At 39.1% G+C, this 21,592-nt stretch overlaps 2 protein-coding genes across 2 annotated transcripts; both read right to left on the bottom strand.

The window, feature by feature from the left end:
- Positions 1-413: 413 nt before the first annotated feature.
- On the bottom strand, positions 414-11,315 carry LOC143584051 (phosphatidylinositol 3,4,5-trisphosphate 3-phosphatase and protein-tyrosine-phosphatase PTEN1-like). The gene is made up of 7 exons (XM_077066204.1): positions 11,023-11,315; positions 10,760-10,936; positions 9,949-10,062; positions 9,682-9,861; positions 891-1,070; positions 709-810; positions 414-630 (listed from the first exon to the last, which is right to left on the bottom strand). The coding sequence occupies exons 1-7, from the start codon at positions 11,275-11,277 to the stop codon at positions 448-450; spliced, it is 1,191 nt and encodes a 396-aa protein (XP_076922319.1). The 5' UTR covers positions 11,278-11,315; the 3' UTR covers positions 414-447.
- A 2,544-nt stretch (positions 11,316-13,859) lies between these two features.
- Positions 13,860-15,193, bottom strand: LOC143584050 (BAG family molecular chaperone regulator 8, chloroplastic-like). The gene is made up of 2 exons (XM_077066203.1): positions 14,706-15,193; positions 13,860-14,632 (listed from the first exon to the last, which is right to left on the bottom strand). The coding sequence occupies exons 1-2, from the start codon at positions 15,168-15,170 to the stop codon at positions 14,042-14,044; spliced, it is 1,056 nt and encodes a 351-aa protein (XP_076922318.1). The 5' UTR covers positions 15,171-15,193; the 3' UTR covers positions 13,860-14,041.
- Positions 15,194-21,592: the final 6,399 nt, after the last annotated feature.

Genomic DNA, 21,592 nt, shown 5'->3' with positions numbered 1-21,592 from the left:
TTTTTTGTTTTGTCCACAAGGACTTCACAGATTCTTTTTAGCTATCCGAGTGGAGACTTCACGAGTTCACCCCTCTTGGGTTGCTCCCAAGTCCCACCCAAACACAGTTAATTGTGTTCCTTTCAACCGCGTCCAAAACACGTTAGGTTGGACATTTCTTATGAGCCAAACATCCTCCACAACCGATATGTTACAAGTAACAAGGCGGTTATAAATACGGGTTCCAAGAAGCAGTACTCGAGGGTTGATCAATATGCGGCACCATCGAACACATTTCTTTTGTGTGGTAGGCATAAAACGACAAAATGAATACGTGAAAACGAATCAAACCAAATAAATATTTGGTGTGGTGAATGGTTTTGGCTTTTCACAACATATCGACGACACTACAAGTTCGAAATTTACACTCCCCATTTAAAAGGAACACATTCAACGGTTAGAACTTGATCAGTCTCCGCCATCGCTAAGCTCATTACCATCGGATGTAGCCGAGAACGATTGACAATGGCTAAAATCCGGGTCAGGCTGATGGTTAGGGTCAACTGGACCAAACTGCAGCTCGACACGAAACTCGGGACCCGCTATTGATCTTGCCTTAGTTCCAACTTTATCCAATTCCAATATAGAAAGCTACAAACAGTTCAAAACCTCAAAATTAATAAATTTCAAACAAAGTACAGTACGTTTTTAAAGGAATCAAATATGAACCTGTAGCATGTTGTTTTCAATGAAAGCAGTATTGAAGCAGGCATAACAGAATCGACCACCGATGTTTTTTTCATAAAACGTGACGCGCACATCACCCGTAACCTGTTAAACCATGATGCATATAGATATACATATACGATAATATGAAATTGATAAGTGGGTATATATTTGCGGAATCACACCAGTAATGCTTTATCAAAGTAGCATTCAAGGCAGTACATTTCATCAGATTTTTCTTGCTCTGACTTGTCATCTTCCTTGATGAACGGGTACAGAAAACTGTCGCTGCCAGCTGTATTAGTTTTTTTCGAGCAATAGTTTTTACATTTATGTATAGATGGCCGATAAAGTTGACCCGGAACCTGTAGCTGAATTATATGAGAATTAACACACACATTCACACAAATAATATGAGAAAGATGAAACCCAACGATCGAGAACCACTGATTTATTGTGAAAAGTGAATAATCTGTTGGATTTTATGGTCGTTTGGGGTCAAGTCAACGTCACCGACCCGAATGTGACCCGGACAGAGTTACACCGGGGGTAACGAGACAAAGGCCTACTTAAATAATAATTCGGCCCGACACAATATATATTAGGTGGACTGGATGTTGATTAATGGCTTTATTTGGTTAATTGGGCCAAATTGATTTAATTGTTAAACCCTAAATGTGTTATCTATAAATACATAATATTATCTATTTATGGTAAGTTTAACAAACCCTAGCCTCTCTTACACACTAGTCCAGCCGCCACCACCGCCGGCCGTTTTTTCCGGCCATCGGAAAAACGCGCCGCCACCTTCTCCGGTCCTTTAACATCACATACCACCATCTCAGCCTCCCATAGCTTACTGGTGCTTCTTGTCCGTCTATCTACAGTTGCTATTGTTGTTTGTTGTTATCGGAGACCCGCCGAAAAAACGTGGCAGCCGCCGGACCACCACAGCCAGCCACCGGACCACCGCAGCTTACAGCTTTTGTTCCTCTGTGTTGTCTGCTGATGTTTGCCGTCTACTGCCGCCACCGTACAGCCTGCCAGAATCCACCGTCGCCGCCGTTTAACGCCGCCGTCGCCGGATCTGTTTGGTGTTGTTGATTGTGTCAAGCTAGCTCATCTCGTTAAGCCTTCGGTGTGCCTTCCCGGTTTGTGTATAACCGAGGTATATCAAATACCCATCTATGGTTGTTTATCTTTCGTTTAATCGTACTCGTATAATGGTTGTAATCGGATCCGGGTTTTGGGTTTTCGGTTTTGGTTCGGGTTAATCGTTTAATCGTTCCGCTGCGTTTTATAGTTCGTTTATGATTTAGTATTTTAATATTGATTAATATTTATCGAAACGAAAGTATTAACTAAAACGAGTTTAAATATATTGACCGTTTTCGTTCCGAGCCACCGTTGAAACCCAACAGTGGTATCAGAGCCGTGGTCACAACGTACGAGTCGATCCCGGTTCGCTTAAACCGGATCTACATCATAAACTTTAAATCGTTTAAAGTTTTTGATCTAGATATGTTTTTGGATAATTTTAGATTTGGTCAAAGTTTTGTTTATTTTATTTGAACAAGTCAAAGCGACCCGAAATTTATGTACTTTGAATATGTAAATCCGGTTGGTTGTGTTTGATTCTTGAGCTTGTTTTTGGCCATATGGATGGTTCAAAAGTTGTAAAAGGTTATTATTTATTTTTCGGTTTTCTTTTGGCCATAAAGATGGTTCAAATTTGTAATAGGACAAATTATTGTTAGTTTATAAATTTGTAATTAAGAAGACGCGAAGATAACCGAGGACGAGCTCAAGGACTTCTTGGAGTTAGTGGGAGTTCAGAAAAGATGACGGGATGCACGAAGAAGTCCATCCTTATGGTTGTTTGTGTTGTGAAACCCTTGACCCGATCGGTCTCCCTAATTGTCTCTAGCGAGACCGATCACCTTTTGGCCATAAGGATTTACATATTATTTGCTATTGTGGTTGCTTGGATTGTTTATAATAGGATTATAATATCACCGACCTAATACCAAATAAATTTGAAAATAAACATTTTATTAACCAATTATGTTTTGCAAATTAAAGCGTTTTGATTTCCAAAACTAATAACTTAATAGATTTTCTATTAACTTAAAATTGGTTAGTCATATCATGACAAACTTAGTTTTTAAATAGGTTATTTAAAACTAAGTGTCCTGAGAGATGAAAGGGTTCATCAATTCGTCCCGATAATAAATACAGTAAAATTTGACTTTTACTCTATTTGGTAATTTTAAAATTAATCCCAATTTAAAACCAATAGTTTATGCCAATCCTACTACAAGTCACACTTGAGGCATACTGCGAAATTTCGAGTTTTTGGAGCTACAGCACCGCACTTGTTTTCTAGCCTATCCCATCAAGGTGAAAGCGTTTCGTTGACACATCCGGCCCTTTCACACGTCACTATACTAGGACAACTATTACTTTACTCTCCTGTTACGTGCTAAAGCTGTCTGGAGACATAAAGTGGGCTAAGATGAGGCTAAACGTATCTATACAAGACAATCGTTGTCTCTATAGGCCTCATAACTGAGAGTTGTGCTCTATTCACAATTGGCAATCGTTGTCAGTCTGCCTAACCACTTATTAATGTTGTGTGCTACAGCTGCCTTTAATAACTGGAAGCCGGATTCTCATGCTCCTATTTTATTAATGTTATTGGGTCATTAATAATAGGACTACAACTTCGAAAATACTAATTAAATTTACTTTTGCTTATTAATCAGATGTCGTCAAACGAAATTTCACCCTACGCCTTTAAGACTATCCTTGAGAAGGATAAACTGAACGCTACCAACTTCATCGAATGGCACCACAACTTAAGACTTGTTCTTACCATGGCAAAGCGCCTATATGTTCTCGATGGACCTGTTCCAACCGAGCCTGAAAACAACACAGCCGCTGCGTGAAAGGTTCTTGACAAGCATAAGGATGACTCGGCTGAGGTCTCCTGTATTATGCTAGCCACCATGACTTCTGAGCTTGCTAAAGGCTTGGAAGACTTTGGTGCCTATGTGATGCTTGAGCAACTCAAGGGCATGTTCCAGAAATAAGCCCGTCAAGAACGTTCGACACCATGAAACAACTCATCAGTTGCAAGATGGCAGAGGGGTCTCCCGTCAGTGCACATGTTCTTAAGATGAAGGGGCACATCGATCAGCTTAAGAAACTTGATTACCCTATGCCCGATGAGATGGCATCGGATTTCATCCTCAATTCTCTCCCCAACTCATAAGACCAGTTCGTAATGAATTTCAATATGAATGGTTGGGTGAAGACAGTGCCGGAGCTTCATAACATGCTCAAGACGGCTGAGATGAACATTCCTTCTAGGACCAATCAAGTTCTGATGATTCGATCTGCTGGTGTCAAAAGGCCTAAACCAAAGAATCGGGGTTTTAAGGGAAAAGGCAAGAAGAAAGTTACTGTTGCTGCCAAGGTTGCCACCAACACTAACAAGGTGGTTGCAAAGAAAAAGCCGCCGCCCTTTGAGGAGCGCCAATGCTACAAATGCAACCAAATGGGGCACTGGATGAGAAACTGCCCAGAGTACCTTGCCGAGATCAATAAGAAGAGAGCCAATGGTGAAGGCTCTTCTGGAGGTATTTCCATATACGTTATTGAACTTTTCACTGTCTCTAGCAACACATGGGTATTTGATACCGGATGTGGTTACCACATCGTTAATGTCTTGCAGGAGCCTGAGAAGTGGAGGAAACTAAATAAAGGCAGCATGGAACTCATCGTTGGAGATGGGAAGAGAGTACCAGTTCTGGCAACTAGAGTATTTCATTTTACTTGTCCATCAGGCCTAGTTTTTCCTTTAAATAATTGTTTGTATGCTCCTGGCTTGACCAGAAACATCATTTTAGTTTCGTTGTTGTTTGAACAGGGATTTAAGTATGTTCTTAATGGCATGGCTATTTCTGCTTACTTAAATGATATCTTTTATTTTAAGGCTAAACCTCGAAATGGTATTTATGAGATTGATGTTCAACCTGACAATAACGTATATCATCTTTCAAAACGTATCAAGACTAGCGTTAATGATACTTTTCTATGGCATTGCCGACTTGGCCACATAAGCAAGGCAAGAGTTAAAAGACTCCAATCCGAAGGGATTCTTGAATCCACAGGACCGGACTCTTTTAACAATTGTGAGTCATGCTTAGCTGACAAACTCGCCAAAGACTCCTTTACTAATAAAAGTGAACGAGCAAGTGATCTATTAGGACTCATACATACTGATGTATGTGGACCTTTTAGAACCATGAAAGTTACTTCGTTTCTTTTATCGACGATTATAGTCGATACGCTTATGTGTATCTTATGAAACACAAGCACAAAACTTTTGAAAAGTTCAAAGAGTTTCAAAGCGAAGTGGAAAAACAACTTGATAAAACCATTAAGATACTTCGATCAGATCGAGGTGGAGAGTATCTCAGCACAGAGTTCATCACTCATCTCAAAGAGCATGGAATTGTTTCACAGCTCACTCCACCTGGAACACCCCAAATTAATGGCGTGAGGGAGAGGAGAAATCGAACTTTGTTAAACATGGTTCGATCGATGATGTGTAGAACTAACTTGCCTCACTCCTTTTGGGGATACGCCCTAATGACCGCCGCCCGCATTGTCAATCTAGCTCCAACTAAAAAGATAGACAAAACTCCATATGAGATATGGCATAAGGGAAAGAAACCCAAATTGTCTTATCTTAGAGTATGGGGATGTGATGCTTATATCACAAGTGAGTCTGATGACAAACTTGATCCCCGCGGCGAAAAAGTTATTTTCGTCGGATACTATTACAAGAGCGGTTATTACTTATTCCATCCTGATACAAATATGATTTCTGTCAGGAGGAAAGGCTACTTCCTTGAAGAAGAATTTCTTAGTCAAGGAACTAGAAGTAACATTGTCGATCTTGAAGAAATTCAAGAACCATAACCAACCGCTGAGAAAGTTGGAGAGTCTGATCAACAAGTTGTTGTTGCTGATACATCAGACGTGAACACAAGCGTTCGTAGAAGTAGTAGGACTCCCGTACCAAATTCTAGATACTTATGTCATCTAGATGGTCCCGAAGTCTTATTAGTAGCCGAGTCTGGGGACGAGCCTACTAACTACAAATCTGCTATCTTGGATCCGGAATCCAAGAAATGGCCAGGAACGCTGAGATGCAATCCATGCATGATAACCAAGTTTGGAACTTGGTTGAGCTACCCCCCGATAGTCGGGCAGTAGGGAGCAAATGGATTTTCAAGAGAAAAACCGACATGCATGGAAATGTGCAAACCTACAAAGCACGGCTAGTCACGAAAGGTTTCACTCAAACTCAAGGTGTTGACTATGATGAAACTTTTTCGCCCGTTGCTATGACCAAGTCAATTAGGATATTTCTTGCCATTGCTGTATACTATGATTATGAGATATGGCAAATGGATGTCAAAACCGATTTCCTTAATGGACATCTTTCTGAAGATGTCTATATAGTTCAGCCTGAAGGTTTTGTCGATCCAAAATATCCTAATAGGGTTTGCAAACTGAACAAGTCCATCTATGGACTTAAGCAGGCATCTCGAAGCTGGAATCTTCACTTTGACGAGAAAATCAAAGAGTTTGGTTTTGTCAAAAATGAAAATGAGCCTTGTGTTTACAGAAAGGCAAGTGGGAGCACTATATCATTCCTCATCTTGTATGTGGATGACATACTGATCATTGGAAACAACATTCCTATGCTTAAGGAAGTTAAGCAATGGTTGGAATCTTGTTTTGCAATGAAAGATCTTGGAGAAGCCGCATATATTCTGGGAATAAAGATCTATAGAGATAGATCTAAGCGGATTCAGGGCTTAGTCAAAGCACTTACATAGACAAAGTGATGGCGCGCTTCTCAATGGAAAACTCCAAGAAAGGAGCTGTTCCAATGACTAAAGGAACCGTGTTGAGCAAATCGCAATCTCCGGCAACGGACATTGAATCTAAGCGCATGCAAGCAATTCCATATGCTTCTGCGGTTGGCTCCATCATGTATGCTATGTTGTGTACTAGACCTGACGTCTCGTATGCCTTGAGCATGACCAGTCGTTTTCAACAGAGTCCTGGCATTGCCCATTGGACTGTTGTGAAGAACATTCTGAGGTACTTGAATAGGACCAAAGACATGTTCTTGGTGGTTGGGGGAGTGGAAGAGGAGCTCACTGTAAAGTGTTACACTGATGCTAGCTTCCAGACTGACCGAGATGATTCTCGCTCACAGTCGGGTTTCATTTTAACTCTCAATAGAGGAGCTATGTATTGGAAGAGCTCCAAGCAGAGTGTAGTGGCGGATTCTACCACCGAATCCGAATATATAGCTGCATCAGATGCTGCTAAGGAAGCTGCTTGGATGAAGAAGTTCATCACCGATCTCGATGTGGTTCCGAGTATTCACAAACCAATCGAGATACTCTGTGATAACATAGGTGCTATTGCTCAAGCCAAAGAGCCAAGGTCTCCTCACAGAACCAAGCACATTCTAAGGAAGTTCCATCTTATTCGGGAAATATTGGAACGAGGTGACATCGTGATAAGCAAAGTAGACACAGATCAAAATCTAGCTGACCCGTTCACTAAGCCGATGACTCAGGACAAGCATGATCAGCATAGAGATGCTATCGGGCTTAGACTTGCTAGTGATTTATTTTGATTTAGTACTTGGATGTATGAACATTTAATCAGTTGTACTTCTTTGTTCACTTTTGATTTAATGGTTAAATGCAAACGTTGAATAATACAATTGTGTTCATTTTAATACGTTTAATCCATGAATATTGTATTCTAAATTATCCGTAATAGGACAGACTCGTGGGAGCGATTCTGAATTAAGACTATTCTGACTTTGGACTCAAGCAGTTGACTTCCAAACTACAGACCTCATTATTAATGACGTTGGATGTAACTCGCATCAAATCATCTTCATGGATCTTGATCATAAGATATTTTGATAATAGTATGCTCATTTAGTATCCTTAGACCTGAGATACATATTAGAACTTTCGTCTACCGAGGAATATTCTTTGATCATGTCAACCGCTGTAGCGTAACTGCCAGCCATAAAGGCATTGGTTGGGAATGTTCTGGAGTTCAGTGGGAGTTGTATGTAGTCAAGATGGGATTCTGTACTCTTACATTTAAATGTAACAGTTAGACATATTGGCGCCCTCGTTGATTCAAACTGGTAAAGTGTGAGGCCTCACCCAAACTTACTGTGTGTTTGAATGGACCACTTTGACTCTATATCGACAACTGCAATAATTGAACACCATATGAGATTGAATTTGATCCATGTCTCATTGTTCAATTAATGTCTTATACAGAAAGGATAGATGACAATGATTACTATAAATTCATTATCTTGCAATAAGGTATTCCAAGATACTTTGGTTATGGATTTAAAATGTCATATTCGGTTGGGGACAGCTATGTGTAGCTAGAACGCCTCTAGCTGTTAGCGTTGTGATACTTGACCCAAATACGTCCAAGTGGGAGACTGTTGGATTTTATGGTCGTTTAGGGTCAAGTCAACGTGACCGACCCGAATGTGACCCGGACAGAGTTACACCGGGAGTAACGAGACAAAGGCCTACTTAAATAATAATTAGGCCCGACACAATATATATTAGGTGGACTGGATGTTGATTAAAGGCTTTATTTGGTTAATTGGGCTTAAGCCCAAATTGATTTAATTGTTAAACCCTAAATGTGTTATCTATAAATACATAATATTATCTATTTATGGTAAGTTTAACAAACCCTAGCCTCTTTTACACACTAGTCCAGCCGCCACCACCGCTGGGCGTTTTTTCCGGCCACTGGAATAACGCGCCGCCACCTTCACCGGTCCTTTGACGTCACATACCACCATCTCAGCCTCCCATAGCCTACTGGTGCTTCTTGTCCGTCTATCTACAGCTGCTATTGCTGTTTGTTGTTATCTGAGACCCGCCGAAAAACGTGCCAGCCGCCGGACCACCACAGCCCGCCACCGGACCACCGCAGCTTACAGCTTTTGTTCCTCTGTGTTGTCTGCTGTTGTTTGCCGTCTACTGCCGCCACCGTACAGCCTGCCGGAATCCGCCGCCGCCGTTTAACGCCGCCGTCGCCGGATCTGTTTGGTGTTGTTGATTGTGTCAAGCTAGCTCATCTCGTTAAGCCTTCGGTGTGCCTTCCCGGTTTGTGTATAACCGAGGTATATCGAATACCCATCTATGGTTGTTTATCTTTCGTTTAATCGTACTCGTATAATGGTTGTAATCGGATCCGGGTTTTGGGTTTTCAGTTTTGGTTCGGGTTAATCGTTTAATTGTTCCGCTGCGTTTTATAGTTCGTTTATGATTTAGTATGTTAATATTGATTAATATTTATCGAAACGAAAGTATTAACTAAAACGGGTTAAAATATATTGACCGTTTTCGTTCCGAGCCACCGTTGAAACCCAACATAATCATGCACACGCATAGATTAGAGAATTGTAGTGAATCTACACGTGTGTAGGTGTTTAATTGTTTATAATTATAAGAATACACATAAATTTATGCATACATATATGTATATATCAATTGAAGTATATTCACATACCCATGATGTATTTTAACAGTCATATTAAAATCTTAGATAAATACGCAAATAAATGAACGTCGCATTTAGGTTTTCACAGTTCGCACATTATTTGTAGTTCTGTATTGAGCCCTCCACTATATATATGTAGGGTTTCGATCTCTTCAGAAGTCCAAAAAAAAGAACTTCAAGAACTCCTTACATATTATCTTTGTGTAGTTTTGCCGATAACATGTGTCATATATGCAATCCTAAGTTTAATATATGTACTAACAAAATTACATATGTGAAATAAACAATAAGTACCATATATAGTGTGATTTGTACATGGCATACCTCTTGCATTTCAGACAAAACAAAGAAGATGGCCAGTACACTTTTAGCATCATAAATTCGAATCCGCTGCAACACCCTGGTGCATGGTTCAGGGAGGCTCACATTTGGAGGGCAACCCTTGGGAAATGAAAGACATTTTTGCCAGTAGTTAACATAACGGCGTTGACTTGGTATTGTCACCTGCTCAGCGTTTGCATATTCATCATTTATACCCTCTATTATAGATATTTCATTTTTAATGTTATTAAAAAGGAACATTTGTCTCACTCCAAGATTATTAGTTGTCCTTTTATCTGCATAAACTTGAAGAGCTTCCTCTGCTAGCATGCCAGTGTACACCAAGTATGAACATACCATTAAGCCTGTCCGCCCTTTACCCGCCTGTTATATTTACAAAAATTAGTCTTTTTTTTAATACCACAAGTTCTTTGACTATTAAGAGCTTGGTATTAAAAAAATGAGGTGCTTTGAAGCCTTTATGTGCAACCAAAAGTTGCATCTCTCATCACTTTTACATATCCGCCTTTCGTCAAATAAACCATTCATGATTTCTTCATCCCTTTGGTTGTTTTTAAATATCAGCCACCTACAGACCCTAACTTTTGACCAATTTTTTGACACATATGTTTGAGAGGTAGTTTACTAATTTTGACCTAAAGCCTCATCAATTTTGACCCATATGTTGCTTTATGGTTTACTCATCACTGTATGTTAGTGGTAGTTTACCACATCCTACTTTTTATATGGTTGTTTGTGATGATTCTCTTAGCTACATTTTATGTTATTTGAATTACTATATTGTAAAAAACAAATAGGAGGGGGGCGGGGGGTGGATTTTGAGCTGAGAATCTCAAAAGAGCAGCCTCTCTCTCTCCTGTGACCTATTTAAGGTTTGCCCGCAGCACACCTTCCCCATACCCTAGCAATAGCGCTGCTATGAGTAGGCTTATACCGGGTACGTTGTTGTGTGAGGCGGTGCCTCAAGACCCTAAAGCGTTTTCCAAATCACATCGCACACTTTTTAAAACCAAGCATAAGAGTTCTAATAAAGTGTAATTAAGAGACTTTGCAATTTCACCATGCAATGAATGACAACAATATTCTTTGGGTCGCTTGAAAGCCACGAATTAACACTTTCACATAATCCCTTGATCAATGCGAGGGGTGGCACATGATTATCATCAAAGGGGTATCTCTCCAAAAAGCCATTAAAATGAGATGGATCATACTCTTCCTCTATACATAAGTTATACACCTGCAAGACATTTAAAAGAATATCAAAATTTCATAAAAAGCCTAATTTAAGGGAAATGAAGCAAACAGCAAAGGCATGTGAAGTACCTTATAGTGTCCACGATGTCTCATTTCCAAAACCTCCTTAACTTGCCACATAGGATTGCGATATATGGCCATCATCCGCTCTGCAGGAAATGACATGGCTAATATCCGAGGGGTGATATAAGACATATCGAGATCATAACCGCCAACTAACAATCGCCTTCTTTTTTGAGACACTAGCCTACGTATAAAGATGCTTTTTGACACATAATTCATTAGTATAGCATCATTATTGAGTGTACTAGCGTTCGCTCCCATTTTTATTAGACTCTCAAGATCACCTGTACAAGCACATTGCCATAGCTAAACTCAAGATTACAATGGAGACATTTTTACAAGTCTTAAAATAATTGCAATCATCATTAATAGATATATACATAAATGTAGGGTCAGGTCTGGTCAAACTATGAGTTGTTTTCAAGATTATGCATCCACCATAAGCATACTAGTAAAATTGCGATATAAGTTGCTACCATTGCAATGGATACATGCTTAGTAGTCCAGAAAAGGTCAGCAACAGCAATAACAAACGTACCCGGTATAAGGTGCAGTTGTTACCGGTTACCTATAGGGGATAAACAGGCTGCTCCTTTGAGACCCCTGACTGATCCATAAACCTTTTTTTTTTTTTTGGTTTTACTTACAATATATTATATAGTAATTCAAATAACATAAACTTTACTAATTAAGAGAATTAGAGCAATCAACAGTACTAGTAATTGAAGTTCCAAACTACCTTTGGCATGATGAGTAAACTACGGGTACCGGACCGCAATAAGGCAAAGATCAACATAGATAAAATCATCATACAACAATAGTTTCTTCAAGACTAAAGATTTTATGATATAAAATCCACCATAAGCATATTGGTTAAGTTGCTACCATATTATACATGTACAAGGTTGAAATAAAGATGAAATGATTTAAACATGCACATTGCAGATTCATGTTATGAAATATAATTTGATTGAATGAATTCCTAAAAGAAAATATGCATGATTGAATTGGAATTGATCCAATATATATAATGCAGGTGAATTAATAGAATATGTACATACCGGTTGTTCGTTCATAAGCGGAAGATAGAGGATGCTAAAACCCTAGCTAGGTGAAGGATGGGAATGGGAATGGGAAATTGGTCCAAAAATCGTTGTTGATACGATTCTTGGACCATCGATCGGTTAATTGAGGAGGTTGGGTGTGATAATAATTATTGATTTCAAGGAGGAGAAACACGTACACATGCATGGTTGTTACGCAGAATCTGACGAGTCACTTCTAGCCACAGCTTCTGCGTAAGGATCGGAAGACGTACGCCCGCCATTCTTGTGTTGTTTCTTTCACATATGAAAGAGGGATAATAAACAAAGTTTTATTATGTAAATTCGCATAATGGAGTTGTACCTTTATTTTGTTTTAAATGTAATACTGAAAAAAAGTTATGAAACTGTCTACCCAGTATCTTATGAATTTATTCTCGCGAGTGTTTTACGCGATTCTCGTATTTCTCAACGTAAAATTAATTGTGAAAAGAATGTGTTTCAATTCAAATAAGCATTTTAAGTCAACAAGTCGAAAAGTATTTAAATGTATGTTATAAAGGTAAATCCATCAACTTTGTTGGACATATATTACTACAACTTGCTTACAACCCATTTACGGCTTAACTATAAAATGTCAATTCTTTTACCACCCATTTGACTCGTTTATTTAACTAGACCAAACGAGTTGTGTTCAGATTATATAATTTTAAGCGCGTTTAGGCTACGATTAATGTATGGGACACCACTAAATATATAGATCGTGTTCAGGTTAATCAATTCGGTATACTAACACTACAACTAAACATGATTGTAAGCCCAAACATCAATGGTTTCTACGAGGTTTGCTGTGTTTTTCTTTGACTCCACAAAATCACCAATTTATTCTTTCTCGACCCATTAACTTGTAATCAAACCACCGATTTTGAAGGGTTACAACTTAAGGGGCTGGACTTTACTATCACGTCTTGTTTTTGAAACATGAATAAGAAAATATTAAATACTTTATTTGTTTAGTATTAGTGTTACATGATCAATTGAGTTACTTAGATCAGACCAGACTGTAACGTACAACCATGTTTATAAGTAACTATGTCGATATCATTCCGATAACTGAGTCGAATGACATTTCATGGTTGCCAAACTATAAGTTGACATCATTATTAGATCGCACATTCGCACTTGACATTGATGGTTCTTGTTTATCCAGCAATTTTCTTTTTTGGTGATTTTTGATTTTATTCGATGCATATAAATTTGTTGACTTGGCAATTACAATTTGAGCTGAAAGCAGTTTAGTATTATTTATATAATAATTGTTATTACTAAATAAATCGTCAGTCACTAACTAGGAATAAGCTTGACTAGATTAGAATGTTTGTTTTACCTTATCATATTGGTTAGCATGGTACTAATGGGGTTCGTAAGTTTTCCATTAACCATTTTCATGGTTACCAAGAAGCCCATGTCGAGTGACTCACCTCACCGCTAAGTCGTTTCTTTTCTTTTATCCATGAGAACCATTCACCAGAAACACATGGCACCCCCTAATAACCTACTAACCACGTGCTCAAGTAAATCGTAGCTGATGCAGGATGCTATGACAGAATACCGGTGGAAACAAGATTCAAACATGAGACCTATCCTACAGGGTAATCTTGTGCCAACCATTGCACCGCCCTTCGAGACTTGTCTCTGTGGTTTAGGAACCTCGGCTAGTGCTCTTACATCTTTTGAGCATATGACTGATTTAACAAGCTGAACCATGATACAAGTAAATAAGATCCACAAATGGATTAAAAAGTTTAACCAAATGATTAATCAAAACGAAATCCACACAAAAACATCTTTGAGCTCGAATACATCCTACAAACTTCAAAACAACATAACACCACCTAGAAAAATGGCAAAACAATCAAATACTAGAAGAAAAATAAAAAGAAATACCTTTCCACATAATAGCCCTTCCAAGTCTAGCTAGCTCAATACTCCATTTTAGCAGGCAATGGAGCAGAGAACACAAAACTATCAGCTTCATCATCTTCTTCTTCTTGATCGGGCCGATTCTTTTTGATTCTACGATGAACTCTTGTTCTCAAATTCTTTCTTGGATGATCCATCTCATTTCCACTCATTTCTGAAGACTCGTCTTCTTCTTCCACTTCCGTATCTTTCAAAGAAATACCGATTTCCTCAACTTCAACTTCTCCGTCATCACCGTTACTATCATCACTCCCGTCAGGATCATGACCACTTTTAAACAGCCTATAAACATTCCCATTTTCATCAAAGCTTACATTTTTCTTCACTTTTGGTTGACTTGGCCCCAAATCCACTTTTCTAATTTGAGAAACACTAGGCCCATTTTCATCACATTTTCTGGCATTTTTCAAATTCTCAAGAAATTTTCTTTCTTGATACCCAAAATCCCTAGAAGCAGCTTTCTTACTGTTTTTACCAAACCCAACACTTTTGACCGAAATCACTTGTTTTTCATCGTCAATTAACTCCATGAATCGAATCAGTTCTCGACTAATTGACCGTTTACCGTCTCTGATCATCGGATCACTCCCCTGAAATCAAAAGCCCTAAAATATTTAGAATAAAAAAAAACCAGTAATTGATGGCTTATTTAGAATCAAAAACCTGAATAGAATCGAGTTTGATGAGCAGACTCATGGATTCTCGAGAAATGGTGTGAGGATGGAAGTGGGTTTGGGATGATTTGAGGCGATTGAGAGCTGCTCTGATGTGCGCGAGGAGTTTAAGGTGGCGGAGGGTTACGGATCTTTGTACGAGGTAGGATCGGAAGTGGGCTTGGATGGTGCGGGCGGCGGCGTCACGGAGGGACGGTGATTGTTTGCGGCGGCGGAGGAGGAGGGTGGACTCCAGGGCGGAGATGCGGTGGATGAGGGAGGAGACGGTTGGGTGGGTTTGGGGCGGTGGGTATTGATGGATTTGAGGAGGGTGGTGGTGATGATGGGAGTGGATTAGTGGGTTTGGTGGTGGTGGGTAATGGGTGGTGTAGCACATGGGGTTTGGTGGTGGTGGGTAATGGGTGGTGTAACACATGGTGCAGTGGCAGTGGCATTGGTGGTGGCTGGTGGCCATAGAGTGAGTGAGATGATCGGAATCTGAATAATTGGGGAAAAGAGAGTGGACTGTAGGTTTTATTCTGCTACTAAGGAAGGAATTTTGTCTTTTTGTTTAACATGAACATGATGAGAAATTGGGAAGACCGTTGTAGTTATCAAACTTATTTCATTACTTTTGAAACAAAAATACGACGTTTCAAAGAATTTTAATAAGAAAGAATGTGGCATGCCATGCCACATGTAAAATGTTACATGAATAACCTCACTGTGTATTTGCTAATGTTGGCCACTTAAATGTGAATTTGTTAACCTCACCAGAATGCCTCTTAGACCGAGAAATTTCAAAAATAAAAAGTTAACTGTATGTTTTTAATATTATATTTTGTAATATTATAATAAAAGGATCCAATTACAACAGAGAGACATGTAAGCGGACAACAAGTTGCACCGATGACAAAAACGATTATACTGAAAACAAAGTTATCGTTCTTCATCTTCGTTGAGTTACTGTGCACGACCCGCTAAACTCTTTTCAAAAGCGTAGCCGCATCGAGGCCAAGAGACCCAATTGTATGCAAAATGAATGAAAGCATGTTGATTCTCAACTAGAGATGGCAGTGAAACCCAAACCCGATGGGAATACCCGATACCCGACATAATTGGGACGGGTCTTACCCGTCCCATTAGGGTATGGGACGGGTCTGGGATTAGTTTTTAAATTTTTCACGGGTCTGGGATTTCTAATATACCCGATTACCCGACCTGATTACCTGATAATATGGACCCGTTTACCCGATTATATACCCGACTTATACACACACACACACACATAGTAACAATAAAAAAATGGTATTTGTGTTCAATTGTCCTTGTGTGTCCTTCATGAATATTAAAATTATATTATATATATATATATGTATATATTGTATTACATCCCGCCACTCACTCATCCTCTATAAACTACATAGGTCTTTTTTATATATTTTTTGGTATAGTTTTTTCTTTTTGTTGAATTGAGTGTATCATGAAACTAGAAAAATAATTTTTTTTGTGTTGTATTTTCAAAACCCGATGGATGGTATTTGAGTCGGACATACCCGACGAGTATTTTTAATAAACTAACGGGTATACCCGAAACCCGCGGGTATACTCAATACCCGATGGGTATTTACCCGATAAATACCCGACGGGTCTGGGACGGGTTTTATAATCGGGTCCGGGTCTGGGAATACCTAGACCCGTCCCACACCCGACCCATTGCCATCCCTATTCTTAACACATGCCTTCTCATGCTTAGCAATTTTTCCTGATTCTGGCTTTAACATGGCCTGTCTAGCAACAAACATGATGTCCCTAAGCTCGACAAGAGGGGACACCCAAGTAAGGTCCACACAAGCATGTTTCACCCCCACCCATCCAAACACAAGAATGTTCGTTGGTCGGAGAGTAGACCATCCTTCACGCGAATCCGACAAGAAATTCACATGAGCCTCTTTTTTGCCGAGATTCCCGCGCCGTTTTAACACATCATAGAGCAAATCCCTGACTAAATCATGTCTAAATTTAAACCCTGGGAATTCTTTGCAATGAACCGCATGTTCACCCAAATTATCTAAACAAACTTTACGACAGCCTGTGCAGAGCTCATCAAAAGGGAACAGTGGGATGATTAAACGATATTTAAGGATGACACAGTACTCCATTGCTGACATGTGTTGGCCTAACTCTTCAATGGGTATAACAGTAAAAAAGTCTTAAGCATGATAAGCTTGAAGACATTCCAATACCTCTCTCTTACGAGGGGTCATGAAAAACTTTTCTCCCAAATTTTGGACGGTTTTACTATAAAGGCACTCACCAAAGCATTTTGAGCTTTAGGGGCGGTGTCCTTATTTGAGAACCCGCCAAGATCAAGATCGGGAATAGAGTTGTGCAAACAATCCAACGCACACCCAAAATCGGAATATAACCCATCAACACCACAATCACGCAAAATGTGGTCTTGTAACTTCCAAGATTGTGCTCTCGAGGCTACGAAAGCATAGGTGGAAACATCCTCATTTTAATACAACCCTAAACCACCAAAATGGATAGGGAGAGAGGCTGGCTTGTCTCCATTGAAGATCCCCAAAAAAACGGACCCCCACATACCACAATACCCTCAATCGTCGCTCGGAGCCCTTTGTAAAAAACATATATAACATCCTTAACAAACATAGGTTAGCATGTTCGGAGTCCGAACAACTTAGCCACACCCATACAGGAGTGAAGCAAGAGAAGCTCACATTGAGGGTCGCGCAGGCGAGTAAGACATCTCATTAGGTCCATTGCTCTTGAAGCTCTGGTTATGGTCAAACTACGGATAAAACCAGCATCCCGGCTAACTGCACCTCCAAGGAGTTTTATCCCTAACTCCAGTCTCTCAATCCCGATAGGAAATAAACCTACTTTTGCCTTTACCCCATTGCATGACGACCAAAATACTTCAGTCTATTTAATATTAAGCTCAAGCCCCAAACTTGGCCCCTTGAATATGATAATATCCAAGGCTTTAGCCACTTTAATGGCGTCCCCTATAATCATGATATCATCTAACTACCATGCATGAAAATGTAACTTGCAACCATCCTGTACTCGATAAATGAGGGGTGTAAAGCTAACGCAAAAAGAAGGGGTCCTAAGTGATCGCCTTGTTGAACCCCGGTAGTTGACTGAATACAATCATTTTCCTACATAAAGCCTAGCCGGTTGCCGGTAAAGAAAATTGACCCATAGGGAAATAGATGGGCATGTGGCACGAACCTCCTGTGGGAGGGTGGTCTTATCCACCAGGTTGAATGCATTAGAAAAATCTACTGTAAGCAAAGCCAACGACCCATTAGAGTGGAACATGTTAAGAAATCTATTCGCGCTATAAAGCACCGCCTCCGCTCCACTCGGGATCCCCACCCCGAATTGAAAATCTCCAAGTGATGTGATGCGTTTGAGTGGTATAAAATAGTATGTGAGATTTAGCTTTCGCACAAGATCGTGTTTAAATTAAAAATGTGATTTCTACTGAGACTAAACACACACAAAATAGGCAAGTGTACCTATTGTATATGTAGAATAGCAATGGTAAGAACCAAGTATCGATTCGTGGACACAAATGTTTCTAATAATAGGTCTTCGTTTTACTTCAATCGGAGAGTTTAATCATTTTTGGGGTTTATTTTTAAACTTTATAAAATAGAAATACTTATATATATATATATATATATATATAATATGTAGGTGACAAGAAGAGAAATTCTAAATGAATAATTCAATTATATGAAGGTTACCATCTAAGATCAATAATCCACTACATTCGTCCTTGATGATTATTAATGTAAATATGTGATAAACTTGCCCTAATAATATATGATAGAATAGATATTCATTTCTAAGTGAACATATTCTATGACATAATAGAAAGCAACATGCATATTTTCAAGTCCGTCCTTGCTTAATCTCATACTACCACGAGAATGTCAATTTAAGTAGGCAAGTAGTTTAGTAAAGTAGAAAGATTAGGATTGACTTTGATTTCTCAAATACCAATTCTAACAACTTCGGGTGATTATATTTTAGTCCCTAAGGTATTCTCTTTACCATTTTTAGTCTCCAAGAACATGAGTGAATCATGAATGATTGTTAATCCTCAACCTTGATTTGTTGAGTTAAAGTGATAAAACATTTTCCATCAAAGGATAATTGCAAATCAACCATGTACTTTACTAAAATAAATCACATATTTATTTATAAATATACAATTTCAAAGAAACTTTAGCAATAGCTGTTGTACATCATGCAATGAAGGCTTATTCCACTTTCTCTTCCTTTGGTTTTATATAATAACTAGAATTTCGACCCCGCACGTTGCGGCGGGGTGAAACCGTGTACAAAACCATATTGACAGAGAACAGACTAACAACCGTAAACCCATCTCATGTGGTAGCGATAAAGGTGCAAAATATCATTATCAAGCAGAAACCCAAATGGCTACAACTTAAAAAGGTTGCAACATGGCTTAAATGAAATAACAAATAATGTAATGTCAACCTCAGTCTCAGTAAAGCAAAATGGTTGCTACATTGTAAGTTCATTATAAATTTAAAAATACACTATATTAACAGGTAAATTTAAAACTCGAATATTTACCTTACCTTTGAGAAAAGTATTCATTAAGTTGGAATGAAATAAGTGCGAAACCAAAATAAAACCAATCTACAAAGCACGGCTCAGTGCCGCCAGCCGCCATAGCTGTAACTGAAGTAGACACAATAATCGGCAAAACAAAAACCTACAAAAGTGCAAAAAGTATAACCTAATCATAGTCCCAAATTTATTCAAACATTGTGCAAATACAGATTTACTGAAGACCCTAAAATTGTGTTTCATGTTTTAATTCAAAGCAACTAACATGCTAATACATACCAGCTAAATAATCCCTAGATAATGTGCATTAACAAAGCATCAGTGAAACAAAAAGCACTTAAATTGAAGGGCCTAAATTAAATTCAAACCTAGGCTGTTTATGTTGAAAAATAGATTATTCAAAATGGTAAACTTAGGTCTGAAATGGAGCAACATATATGTGCTTAGAAACATAAAGAACAACATGAGATTAAGTACCTCAGCAAGAACTCCAACAACATCATTTATGAGATTTTAGTTCCTCCGTTTCACTCTCACCTTGGAATCAGTTGATTCGATTCACCAAATAAGGTTAGTTTTAATCCATATCTACAATAAACTCTATAAGTTCTCAATTTAAGCACATACATCAGGCTATATACGATGAATTAAAAAAGATGATAATTAACTCTAAAAGCACTTACGTATTCCAGCAACATGATGCAAAGCTGTAGCGCCTAACTCACTTGATAATGAGGAATTAGCACCATGTTCAATGATATATTTAGCAGTGGAAATATGCCCTTGTGGCTTGTGTTGCAGCATGAATAAGAGGTGTCTCACCTTAAACAATTCATATATTTCAATAACTATAATACTTTACTATATTGTGTCACATTTTACAAACAAAAATATAAATTAGTGAATTACAATCCTTATCTTTTAAAATTAAGTACTAACATCAAGTTTCAATTCCTCCACCTCTGGTAATACTTGCAGACCTCAATCTGCCCTTGTCGCGTAGCAAAATGCAAGACTCATCAATTATTTGATAAGGCCTCCCACATAGGGGGAGGGAACCGAAAAGCTAAGCTTTGCGGAGCGGACCAATCTTCCGGACCGCCCCCGCCGACGAATAATAGGTACCAGCACTCCAGGCAGAGTGAGCAGGGAAAACTACTGAATACGATAACGATACATTCACAGCGGAACAAGAAGAATCACTGTCGACTCAACTTGACAAGTCAGTAGCTGCTTTTAGAGCTGGGATAAGTAGGGTAGCAGCTACTATTAATTTCTCGGTCCCTCTAGTCGGGTGGGCGCCAGCCGGTCTTTCGACCAGATCCCCCTAAAAACCGTACGTGCGGGTCTCCCCGCATGCGGCTCACACCATTCGATCCGCCACCGTTTGGGATAATCCTTTGTCATCATCCAGTTATGCAGCAACACCTGTCAATTTGACCATAACCTTACAATTAAACTAAACACCCATAATGACAATTTTTATATACAGCTACACCTATGAATTTCAACATGACCATACAATTAAATTAAATACATGTAATGATAATTTTCTTAATTTCATCATAGTGTTTTATTTGTGCAGCTACACCTATCATAAATTGAAAACACAATCACAATTTCCCAATTTTATAGAGCAATTGAATCTGAAATTGAAAGATCACTTAGTTGTATAGAGAGAGATGATTAAAAACGTGTTTTCGTACAGATGGGTTAGATGATTTAGGTGGTGAAGAAGCGTGGATCGACTTACTTATATACGATCAACGTTCCTCGGGTATGAGTGTGCTGTATCACCGATGGTTTTCCGGAATATGAGTTCTTCCACCTACAAAATGAGCAGCACCGTGAACTTACCCCTCAGAAAGGGACAGAGGGGTCCTCTTTGGGGTAACCCTCCGGTGTGAGAATAAGATATTGTAGGAGAAGATGATAAGAATGTGAAAGTGAGTAAGGACTTAGAATATATTTTCTTGCTTACCTCCCACTGTGGAGGTGGTGTGGTATTTATAGTATTAGGGTTTCCAATGATTGGGCTCAGACCCAATTAGGGCCTTTTTGGCCTCCTCCTATTGCTTCGCGCCACGTGTCCCTAGGACACCTGGTGCTTTTTCATTGATTATTCTCTGACCAAGGTATTTCACCTGACCCATGTGCAATCACGTGGTAGCACCTGGGCTTTGCTGAGTTGTCCACCCTTCATTGGCAGCTGTCAACATCAGCATATTCTTTATTCCTTAAAGGATACCTTCTGGAAGG

The sequence above is a fragment of the Bidens hawaiensis genome, unplaced genomic scaffold (assembly GCF_021521415.1).
Source record: "Bidens hawaiensis isolate Kalapana, Puna unplaced genomic scaffold, B.hawaiensis_p1.1 tig00032779_1, whole genome shotgun sequence".
Classification (NCBI taxonomy): domain Eukaryota; kingdom Viridiplantae; phylum Streptophyta; class Magnoliopsida; order Asterales; family Asteraceae; genus Bidens; species Bidens hawaiensis.
This window is presented reverse-complemented; position numbering and strand designations above follow the sequence as displayed.

What these genes read in the sequence shown, in the direction of transcription:
- LOC143584051 (XM_077066204.1), bottom strand. Translation starts at nt 11,277, where the DNA reads ATGGGAGCGAACGCTAGTACACTCAATAATGATGCTATACTAATGAAT. An exon ending in GACATCGTGGACACTATAAG is followed by an intron (nt 10,937 to 11,022) that starts GTACTTCACATG and finishes AATGTCTTGCAG; the next exon opens with GTGTATAACTTATGTATAGA. An exon ending in ACTTTGATAAAGCATTACTG is followed by an intron (nt 811 to 890) that starts GTGTGATTCCGC and finishes ATGGTTTAACAG; the next exon opens with GTTACGGGTGATGTGCGCGT.
- LOC143584050 (XM_077066203.1), bottom strand. Translation starts at nt 15,170, where the DNA reads ATGGCCACCAGCCACCACCAATGCCACTGCCACTGCACCATGTGTTAC. An exon ending in TCAAACTCGATTCTATTCAG is followed by an intron (nt 14,633 to 14,705) that starts GTTTTTGATTCT and finishes TTTTGATTTCAG; the next exon opens with GGGAGTGATCCGATGATCAG.